Below are 11,866 nucleotides of genomic sequence, written 5' to 3' on the forward strand. Positions count from 1 at the left end.
CACTAGATGTGCACCTTGGGGAGGGTAATGAGGAAACGGCTCAGGAGGTACAAGCAGGCTCAGTGCTGGGCTGGGGTGGGCTGCAGCGGGAGGCTGCATCCTGGGGATGACCCAGCGATGGAGGCTCCGTAGTCCTTCCCTGCACGCTGCCTTCAACCGACAGAGGTTACGGCTGTCCAGCAGCACCTGTACCAGCACAACCTCGCTCCCACTTCGGTGGGGTAGCCTCGGCAGGGGACGTACATTGGGACTGATGGAAAACCACCTGCAATTCCAGACCTGAAGTTTGATCTGGAGCCTAGGTACTGGAGCTCAGAGTACAGCTTTGTACACTGAGTATCTGTTGACAGCTTTACGCTTTAGCAAGTAGATGGGTTTGATGGGTCGCAGCTTTCCTGAGCTTGCTTGTTAATGAATGTGCTTGTATTGAAATTAGAATTGAGAAATTTAAAGTAACTGCTGTGGCATATTTTCTGCTTCTACTGGGAGTAGATAAAGTAGAGATTTCAAGCCAAGAAAGTTAGATTATACCTTCCTGCACCTCTAATTTTCTTTTACCTTTTTGTTGCAAGGTGTGGCATAGGCCAGTCAGTCTACAGGATTAAGATCTTGTTAACAGTGATGATAGGGCTGGCATTTCCATTTAATACCTGTTGTTCACATGTCACAAAATCTTAGATTTTTTTTTTTTTTCTAGAATGCTTACAGTGTTCCTGTAACCCTTAAAAGGTGCTAAACAAAAGTTACAAAGCAAGTCATCTTTCTGAAAGGTATTTTGTCACTATAGAACAAAACAGGTGTCAGAGCTTGTGGCAGTGTGGAACTATTGATGAGAGGGTTGGTAGTGTTCTTATTTTGTAGGTTTTACCACTAGACTACAGGAAATAGACATTCTGTCATTAAGGTCTCGAGTGCTTTGTCTGCACAGGCTGGCAGTCAACAGCTGGCCAAGTAAAGTTCTTGTATTTTCTTAAACCGTGGCTTTAGCAGTGGACACCCGCTGCTTGGATGGGGCACACCGGTCAAGAGAGGTGGTCTGCCCCCAGTTGACAGGAAGGATTTCTCCTCCCAGAAAGTCATCTGTGCTTCCTCTCTGTATTCCTTGAGGTTCAAGTGCACTTTAGCTGACTGGAGACTAGACAGGGATGTTACCAGCTTGAACTTTGAATGGCCCACGTAAACTAATCTGGCAAACTTTCGTAGGCTGTTCTAATTGAGATGCAGTCCACTCTTGATGTATAGCCCTGGACAATATCTGAAGAAAAATCTTCTCTTTATGTTTTTGTAGCACTTGCTTAGCATTACAGAGTAAACTTTTTATAACACAGTAGTTAAAGTGTGGTAGAATACTATTTTTGATGTATTTCCTAGACTTGGTATCCTGCCTAATAAATCTTAGTGAAACAGGGCATTGAAATTCCCATGTATCAGAATACCAGATAATTAAAGGGGAAGGAATCTTGGTTTTTGCTACACAAAGCTACTTTTAAGGAGCAATTTAGCATCTGTGTGTTCATGTCTCATGCCTTAAATAGGGAGCCCCTCTCCTCTCCCCTCCCTCTGTGCCCCTGCAGAGCCTGCAGCCCTCAGCAGCGATGCACTGATACAGATGCAAACCTGTGGCTGCGGGAGCACCTGCTGAAGGGACGGGATGGCACAAAGACCCCTCCTGTGGGCAGCAAGAGCAAGGCAAGCCAGAAAGCTCTGTTCAGACTGACCTTGCCTTTCTGTTAGTACCTGACAGGGTGTTAATTTGCATTGTTAAAACATTAGAAAGGTAAGAGGAAATTTGTAGGCATGCCTTGGAAAGGAGGTTGTACCCTCTTCGTTGTGTTGGCGTCTAGAAAAAGTTTATCAGTAACAGCAGTTTGATGTTGGTAGTGTCTAGTGCAGTCTGTTGTTCAAGGTTTTGCTGCTTCCCATCCTCTTAGAAGGTGATTTATCTGAACGGTAGAGATGCTAACGATCTTTCTCTACTTCTCTACACAGGTCAGTGCAGATGAGTTAGTTTCTGAACGAGCTAAGTTTGCAGTTACTCCCTGCTGCTTGTTATGAGTTGTTAGTCTTTCAGATTCTTCAGTCCTTCTTAACATTGAAAATAAACAATTTCTTAATAAGATAAGCCTGGGAGGCTTACTGTCAAAAAGCAAAGCCAATCCTTTTACTTGTTTATGCTGTGCCATCTTTCAGTTCAACCATCTTTTTTTAAAGAACTAACCTCTTGGATAGCTACAGTGAGGAGAGATTCTTAAGACAAATGCTTTTGCAGGTAGTCAAATTTAGTTTGTAATCAAGACTGAAAACTCCAATCAGTCCTTTTTAGTATAAATAGGTCAACCCACTACTACTTCAGCCACTTCTCTGAGTTAGGAAAACCTTTTGCATCTCCCTGTGCAAAGGTTTATCTCAGACTCTGTGCGCATCGAGTGTGGGGAACCGCCATGGGCGTTGATGGCAACACCCTGTGCCGTACCACTCACGCCGCCTCCTCCCGGCCCTGCCCCACGCCTCCCCGGGGTACGTGCCATGGCACCGCTCCGGTTCCCCCCCGGCTCGGGAGCCGGTCACCGGCATCGGGGAAGCGCCGGGAGCTGCCGAGAGGGACGCCCTGCAGCTGAAGGTCAGAAGTAACCGGGAAGGTTACGGTACCGGCCGGTAAGCCCAGAAACGCCGCCCCCCTAATCCCCGCAAAGCCCGGCGGGCTGCTGTGGGCGTAAGTCATTTCAGTTTCAAAGGAGTGAGAAGACTGACCACCTTTTTACACGCATTTTATTTTCTTTGGTTTTGTGGATTCCTAATTTTTATATCTTTAAAGATCAGAAAATAATATTAGCAACTACTGTCAAATTGAGTAGGTGTTTAGGATATTGCCAAACACACTGGGTAGTTGATATGGAAGAAATATATCTCCTGAAATAAGATACTTTGCCTTATCTAAATAACACCGAAATAATTATTCTCTTTATTTCTCCTTATCTCGACAAAAGCTCAGAATTATTCCATTAATTTTGATGTGTTAGCAGAGAGCTGAATATACAGCATCAGCAAGTAATGTTAGACCTTCACCAAGAATAGCTCCTTAAAAAATAATCAGCACCTCATTGCTTTTTGACGCACGCAGCCAGCGCTGCTTTGCTGGCGGTCCTGATGCTCTGTAGCTTCACCCGCTGCCGTAGGATCCAAGCAGTGTAGATCTTAAAGAAGTTCGCGCTTCATATGTTTTTTTTAGCTATTAACTCATGTTGTCTTTCCTAGCGATTCTCTCGTCTTTTTTCCCCCACTGCTCTTCGTGTCCTGTTAGTCCTTTAGCAGGACTTTCTTACATTTTCAAACTGTGCCTGAAAGACAGATCTTTCATTTTATTCAGGAGTGTCTGCAAGGTCATTCCAAACTGGCTAGGAGTGCAAAAGCCATGGGTCATTTTGTTATTGAAAGTCCATCTTTGGCAGTTGACAGCTGCCTAATTTTGCCATTGCTGAGGCAAGCCTTTATGAGAAGGAGGGAGATAAGCAGACCTGTTATGGGGATGGCTGACAATTAAAGCAGGATTTGAATTTGAATCAGGGGTCTGTGTGGAGCATATGCTTCTATTTGTAGTTATCTTTCCTTCCGCCTTTAATGTGAAATGTGTTGTGGTCCTTTGTGTGCAGGCAGGAAAGGGGAACCTCAGGGCCTTTAGAATTTTAGAATAGGAAAATAGTCCTCTCCTGTACATTGTTGAGATGCTTGCAGGAGGAAACCAAAGTTTAGGGATGTAACTCTTGACTCTGTGGTGTGATGTTTAATCCTAAACACACACAACCTCCCCCGCTTTTTTTGTTTGGTTGGTTGGTTTTTTTTGTGATCAGTATCTTTCTGTAAGGCTCAACTTTGGTGTTTGCCTGGTCCCAGGGGCTGATCTTGGGGTGACAATGAAGTAGTAACTGCCTTAGAAGCCAGAGACATGCAAGTCCTTATTGTGTACTTCTGACAGTACAGACTGAAATCGTGCTGTTCCTACAAAGTGTTCCTTCTGTCAGCCAAAGTTGACCAGCCAAGGGCTGTTGTTTCTTGCAGAATTTACAAATGGAGGAACACCTGCCAGTGGGAATGTCCTGAGAGAACAGTTCTTTCCTAGTGAATTTAGCATGTGGGGTTTTTTTGCAGAGAAGTGGAATGCACTGGTTGCAGTGAGGCAGATAGTTCTGCTGTGAGGTTGTTTGGCCTCTTAGTTGTGGGCAGCATCACAGACACTTCTCTGATCTGAAATTCACTGAGAAGGCAGATCCTTGACAGATGTTGGCAATGATGCTTGCTTAAGTGTTTGGTTGTCTGATGATTTGATTTCATGGTCAACCACCTAGTGTACAGAATTGCAAGATTAATTGAAAATGTGCTGAAGTGGACTGTATTTTTTGGCAGTTGTTTGATTTTTCCTTGCAAAGGTACTGTTGAACTTTCTTAATGGGGCAGCTACGTTGCTATGGGTAAGTACCTTGAAGTAAGGCGCAACATGAATCGATCCATATCACAGGTAGTGTGTAAAATTACATTTTAGTGCTGTGCAAACAGACTGCAGCTTTGTGGGTAAGGAATTTTCCACGTAATTTTGGAAGTTGGATTATTACTACCAAGTGAGGGCATTGTAGTTTTGGAGATTTCTTCCATGAAACCATTATTCTTGAGAAGAGCTGACTTTGAGGCAATGTGTAGAGGCTCTTCCTCTGCCTATCCTGCATAAATAATTCTGACGCTTTCTCACAGAATACAATCCAACTCTTTTATTCAAGCCTTAATTATGAGAATAAATAGTTGCTTAAATGAAATTATTTCTGTTTAGAGGATTGCTAAGCGTTGTTGCTGGAGAAGGAAAAAAAACCACAAAACAAACAAACCCAAACAAAAAAAAAAAAACCCACCCAAAAACCAACAACCAGAAAAATTGTCTAAAACCACATCCAAATTTCTCTGTTTGTGAGAAATGCCACTGAGTGTTGGCTGGCTACCTGTGAGAAGGACGCTGGTAGGAGTTTAACATTCTATTTTAAATTTCTACCTGCACAGATTACTATGTGTGTATTTGATTTGATTTTGTTACGTGCTTATTAATTACATACAAACGGCTACATTTGATAGAGTACTGAAGATGTATCGTGGTCTGTGTCTAGGTGCTGCTGTCAGCTCAGACTAGTAGAGTACTTGATTGTTACTGGAATTGAACAAAGCTGATTTTTGCTGGGGGGGGGTGGTGTTTTTGCCAAATTTTGTGTGTGACTGCTGGCTAATAAATAGTCACTCTTGAGAGAATATATTTTTGGTAGTGCTGTATTCTTGGTGCTTTCCTGGCAGGTTATATCTCTGAATATAAAAGAAAAATATTTAGCCTTGCAAATTGAGGGTATGACACATTCTCAGTAGGATACTTCTTTCTGTCCCGTGGCAAAGTGATGACATTTACTTTTACTGAATGGGAGATTGATATAGAAAAGGCACTTCTTTCATATAACTTCTAGAGTAGAGTAAAAATGTTCTCAGTGAAATTAATTGAAAATTAGAAACTCTAGGCCTTCTTTTGCTTGTAACTTTTAAGAAATTAAAAGGAGAAAGTCAAGATGTTGGAAGAGGACAAACTATTGTATCTTTCTGGTGAATACTAGCTTCCAGGGGAAAACGGTGTCTGTTCAGATATGTGTAACAGATCCCTGGAGAGTGGGAAGACTGAGAAGTGTCTGAATGAGTTTATATAAGCTTGACAACAAAACTTTCAGAGGCGCGAAGATCATTACTAGGTTGATCAGTATTGGTTTTGGAGAATTATAAGGTCAGCTTAAAAACACTGTACCCTGCTGTGTCCCTGTTCCTTTATTTTCGTTATTGGGAAGGTAAGAAAATGTCAGTAGAAAGCTTACACAAAATAGCATTTTCTCCCTCATGTTTAGAGTTTGTTTGTCTTTGTGTGTGTTTGTTTGTCTGCATATGTATTTGATTTGGTTTTGTTATGTGCTTAGTAATTACATACAAAGAGCTACTCCAAAGCTTTGCAGGGAGAATGACTAAAACTGAGCAGTAGTCATAGTCCCAAATGCCTTTCTTCGTTGCCTTCTCTGTCATAAACCCACTTTTTTTTTTTCTCTTAATAATTGTCCTCCTTCCCATCTTTGTACTATACTACGATTTGAGAGGTTTCATCAAAGGTTACAATGAACTGTTCTCACTCTGTACATAAACTTTACGTATGCTGTGTGCCTGAAAAGTTTCTTTGGCAGTGGGTGAAAGGGTATCTTTAAGCTGCCCTAGCTGATCCGTGAGACATGCTCCTCCAGCTGTGTGGCTAGATGGTTCTCTGGCGCCGCTGGGCTCTGCGACCATGGGTACTTTCTATTTTGATGGAGTCTCAAGACTCTCTCAACTCAACCCGGGGTTATGGTTGGCGGAAACTAAACAGGGTCTGTCCCTGGGACTTCCTCCTGGAAGTTATTTTCAGGAATGCTTATCGCACTGGCATTTCTCAAGGTAGCACACTTTGTGAAACCTGAACCTTTCTAGTTTCAGTCCCACAATAAAGCAATGAATGCTCTAGATCTAGAGCTGTAGAAGGCCTTGGTTGATTGCCTTCCTGCAAAATCAGTTTGCTCACCCCCCCCGGGGCAGTATGATTACAACTCTATTGTGAAGACTGGTGATAAATACACCTTCTGAGCTGCCTTTCCAGCTATGGGTGGTGGGTCTAGAGCCTGGAAGAAGTCTTGTCTTTCCCTTTCTTGTCTTCCTTCACTCCCTTTGTTGAAAACTTGAAAATCTGGAGCAGAGAGCAGGAGCAGTGTGATGTCCATGCGGTGCACGGCCACACCAAAAGCTGGGTTTGTGTTCTGGAGCTGCTTGTGTTACTCCCCTACTCCTGGTTTTAGTGGTCCCTCATTAAGGCAGACCAGTGTGTCAGCGGGGCACGGTAACGTTCCTGCACAGCTGTAGGTGTGATGTTACCTCACCAACACACAACGTAGTCTCCTTTCCTTGCACAGCAATTCTGTATCTGCCCCAGCATTGTCAGAAGGGGTCTGTGGTGTATTGTGCGTTGGAAATGCTGGAGCCAGGAGAGCAGGGGAAGGAGATGAAGGGAAATGGCAGCTCCATTGAAGTGCGGTGTGAGTGTATAAACCTGGTCAGGTCTGCCTGTTGAGGCTGGGAGCGCTCTGGAGAGCTTCCTGGCACTTTGCCTTGTCTGTGAATAGACGTGGACCTTCTCAGTCTTTGGTGAAGATACAGTCTACTGTATGGCTGGTTTCTCTCAACCCCCTCCTCTACTCTGAAGGAAATGCAATGCAGTTATTTATGAGTGGGAGATTTCTTGTTTTTCTTTGGTACAGAATGCTTGCAAATCTGCAGTAAAATAATTAGGCTGGGCCATTTGTTTAGATCCTTTGTTTTTTATTGTGCCAGGAGAAAACAGATTACTAGCAGGTTTTAGTGAGGTGTAGCTGAAATATTAACAGTTCTTCACCGTGCCAGTTCTGCTTGTAATACACATGGTAGTCCTCAGCTACTGTCATACCTCCAACTGGCAGGTCCTAAGCTAATCTTGGGTACAAGCTTCAAAAAATCAGCGTGATTTGCTGGGGAGGATACTTTGTTCAGCAAAACCCTATGTTCTTGGCAAGTTTAGTGCAGTGTGGGATAACTTTACCAGTTGCCTTCTATATATTGGTAGTAAATCTGTCAGCTTTTTGAATTCAATTTAGTGAGCTAGAAAAAGCCATGAGTCCTAGTAAGCAATTAATTTAAATTAATTCTACAGTTCTGTTTTTAAATGGGTAACATAACACTTTAATGTTTTGGAAAGATTGAGGAGACTTTCCAGAAGTATTATCTTTTTAATTAAAAATAAAGGTATGGAGGCAAGATAAATGTAATCACTCTGAGTAGCGCTTGTTTCTGTATCCCTTCTAAGTAGGTTATGTTTACTGTTCCTTATTAGTTTTGAAGCTCCAGGTGACTGGATCCTGCTGTCTTTCATAATAGTCTTCCTTGGTTTGTTTTGCAGAAGATGATTAAATCAGACAGGGGTGTACACTGAGCAAACAGTGACAATATAATTTTCTTACATGTTATAAAGTAGGTCAAGGGATGAAACATAAAAGTTCATGTAATGGTAATTTTTTTTTAAAAAAGCTATGCAACAAGTATAAGAAATAATAAACCAGTCTTGAAATATTACACTTATGTGGGCATTACTTTTTAATGAAAACTTTAATTTCATTTCTGGAGAAACATATTTGTGTTCAACGACTGACTCCATTTCTTCTACTAAAGACAGTTTAAGCTTATCTTCAGCATTTTAAGTGTCCTTATGTCCAACTGTTTAGAGTTTGATGGGAGGGTAAAGTGCTATTTCAGTGATATCCCATTCAAATAAAAAGCACTGACTTACCCTTGCATTACTAACATTTTCTTTTTTCTTTTTTCTTTTTTTTTTAAATACCTGTTTTTATAAGCTGGAACAGACAATTCTTTGTCCTTTTAAAGTGACTTGTCAGATACAGGCCAGATTTAAAACCAACATAACAATAACAAACTGGTAAAAGAAGAAGTTTTGAATTTTAAACTCTTAAAACTAAACCAAATATGAGAAATTAATTTCATGCGCATTTAGACTTCCAAGTGGCTTGGTGAATGTTTTTGACTGCATTTTAAGAGAAGATAATTTGATTTCCTTTTTTTTTTTTTTCCCCCCTTTCCTCTGGAAATTCCTAGCAATATTGTGTTTGCCAATTGGTGTTTGCTTGTTGTTAGTAGCGTTAGTGGTTTATTTGGTCTAGTTAATCCATTGGTCTTAATTAGCAAGCGTGCTTCGGGATGGAGTCTCGGGAGGTGCTTTGCTTTGCCTGGGGAGCGGTGTGAGGCCGTGGCCCAGGCTCCCTGTAGGTACAGGCAGACCTGGTGATGGGGCTCGGAGGTGCCTCGGGCTCTTCGGCGCAGGTGGGCATTCAGTCTGCACGGCTGGTCTGATTCCAAATCTCCCCAGAGCCGTGGAGCGGACAGTGCTCCTCAGCACCGTCCTGCCTTCGGAGTGGCTCCCAGAGGCCTCCCAGCAGCTCCCGTGGGCATCGCCTGGTTCCCCTCCGGCCGGGAGAGGATTGAGCTGAGCTGGGCTGCTCTGAGCAAAAGTGTCAAGCTGCCTGAGAGCGGGTATCCCAGGCTGAAGGCCCAGAGTAGGGAAGAAGAGCAACGTAAGATGCACCAGAGCATTCAGAATTCAGGCTTTGTTTCTATTATTTCTCAGCAGCCTTTATCTGCTATAATCTGCTTAGCCTGCTGACTCTGGCTAGCTGTTTTTGAAAGACCTGCAGGCATGGAGCAGGCAGTGTGGAAATTCCCCAGCACATTGTTTCCTCCCTTTGGCCTGTGCTTTCGCAAGTGTTCATTCACCCTTCCAAAGTTCTCTTTGCATTTTTGATTCTTTAGGGGATTAATGCTGCTGTAGTTGACGATGGCAATTATTCCCACCCCTTTTCTCAGGATTTGCCACTTAGTGCCACGTAGCACTGTACACAGAGTAAGAAGCTAAAGGAGTACCAAACTATAAAAATAGTCAAAGCAGCAGAGAGAAGTTAAACTAAGCTGCCGCTGCATTGACAGGGTAGGAGGAGATTGTGGTTGTTAATAATATTTGTGCATGCTAGCAGGCTCTTATAACCCATCCTCCACTAAATGTGTGAAGAAGACAAATGGAGCGTTTTTACTTAGTGTAGAAACATGCATTGCACTTTTACAGTTGACTTTCTCTTCCTGCTGGGGCATTTTGTCTGCACAAGCTGAAGACGTACTTAGATCCGTATTGTTTGAGGCCTGAAAGTTAGATGTGTTTTTATTGGTTCGGTTGGACTTGATTTTCAGTGGGCTGAAAGAAGAGCAATAAAGGGGTTCAGCATTTGTTATGCTGTAGCCTTCTCTAGCACAGTGCAGCTGAATTGGTGTTAAAATGCCCAGAAAACTCGGGAAACACTACGCATGTAAGCAGCTATCAGGAACTGTCTGCTGTCAAACTAAGCCAACACTGCTTTTGGAGAAGCTTGTTATTGTGCGCTAGAGATGGTTTTGGTGCTACTAGCCAAGTGGGCCAACAGATTGTAAGTAATTTTTGTAGAACAAATCTGATTACTCCAATTATTACAGAGTTAGCGCTCATGCAAAACTAAGTCTGTGAAAAAAATCCTGACCACCTAAGGCTAAGAAACAAAGAGGAAAAACAAGATTAAGATGAATTAGTGCAGGTCAGTTCCCTTGTTTCACTGATGTGGAAAGCAGGTACATGTGATGTATGAAAACAAATTGTCTTTTGGCATGGCTTCCAAAGGCAATAGGGCATGCGGCTGTGCCCGGCCCATCTGCCGGCCGCGCAGTCCTCTCTGCTTGTGTCTCCCGACTCCCATCCCTTCCACACACAACCTTCTAACCTGTTGGCTAGCCTCCGCCTGCGGTAGTTCAGACTTCTCAAAGATGAATACAAGTTTTCCTGAGACTGAAACGCCATGGAAGTTGGGGTTACCAGTAAGAGACGGAGCTGCAGCATGAGTGCAGTAGCTGGTTACCAGTCCTGTTTGGCTTCCTCTCTGCGCATTTAGTACTTGGGCCATTACAAAAGCACAGTGTGTGTTTCCACTTCTCAGTTACTTGATGGATACAGGGTTATTTTGGGGGCAGGATGATGTTTGTCTATAGGATAGAGGGTGCAAATCCTCAGGGAAGCAAGTTGTAAAAATTCTCCTAGCCTTAGACAAAGATTTTGAAAATTAGCCTGAAAAGATCCTGATAGTGGAGAACATTACAGTGAGTCAGAGCATGAGTTTGTCATTTAGCACAATAACAAATTATTCAGGAATCAGTATAGTCTGTTTTGAAAAATTCGGTGTTTCAAATAAAATAAGCAAGCCGCCAGCGTTCTCTTGTGTAAGATCTGTAAAAATAAAACTACTGTAAAGGGCTAAATATACATACCTTCACATCTCTTGTATGCTTTTGTGTTTTGTTTTGCAGGTGCTAGAAACATTTGCTGGACGCTTGATTAAAATAGGAGTTTTAGCAAGACGGGATATTCCCAGCCTTACAAAGTACCAGATAATTCTAGCAAGAGATCAATATAGAAAAAACCCGTCTTCACAAAATGTGGTAAATGTCTATATTTATTTCATGTTATTAAAGTAGTGAATAAAGAGTAATACTCCATAGTGTACAAAGTTTCTTGATACATTTTAAGTTAGATTCCCTTTGTAACATCTTGGTTTTAGCCCTGGAATAAAATATGCCTACTTGCTCCACATTTCTTAATGCTAATAAAGGAAAGTTAAGGAAAAGGTGAAGAACTTTATTTCCAAACTGAAATTGTTTTGAGAATTTAGATTGTAATTCCTGACTGCCAAATTTACACTTTCCCCTCAAAACTACATTACTGCCCCTATTTTTATGTAAGTTGTCATGGAGTGTTCCAATATTGCAAACTTAAAAAAGAATATTACCTGGGGGAAAAAAAAAAAAGAAAAGGAAAAGAAAAATATGCATACCCTAAAAAGAACATTGGGAAATACACTTCACAGTAGGCAAGCCAACTTTGCTGGCTTAAATTTTGTAGCTGGGGTAGACATGCTAGAATTTTTGCCAAATACTGATGAATTTTGAGTGTTGCTTTATCAAAAAGTAATGAGCTAGGCTTGGAAGATAACACACGTATTTTGGAGATTATTTTGAAGGTGGAAAAAGACTGCCTTCATTGATCATTAAGAATTGTGTAACCTCTTTCCTGAAGGTTTTGATAGATAGACTGCTGGCTGTGCATTAGTTTGTGCTTTGGCTCTGTTTCTTAGATGCCAATCTTATTTTTGTTCTATGAATT

At 42.0% G+C, this 11,866-nt stretch overlaps 1 protein-coding gene across 1 annotated transcript in view; it reads left to right on the forward strand.

The window, feature by feature from the left end:
- Positions 1 to 11,866, forward strand: part of FANCM (Fanconi anemia, complementation group M) — an 80,210-nt gene that overhangs the window by 16,700 nt on the left and 51,644 nt on the right. The window contains exon 5 of the mRNA XM_009893922.1: positions 11,014 to 11,145. Within this exon, the coding sequence (XP_009892224.1) occupies positions 11,014 to 11,145 (132 nt within the window). The remainder of the gene's footprint in view (positions 1 to 11,013; positions 11,146 to 11,866) is intronic.

Source organism: Charadrius vociferus, unplaced genomic scaffold (assembly GCF_000708025.1).
Source record: "Charadrius vociferus isolate BGI_N301 unplaced genomic scaffold, ASM70802v2 scaffold49, whole genome shotgun sequence".
Classification (NCBI taxonomy): domain Eukaryota; kingdom Metazoa; phylum Chordata; class Aves; order Charadriiformes; family Charadriidae; genus Charadrius; species Charadrius vociferus.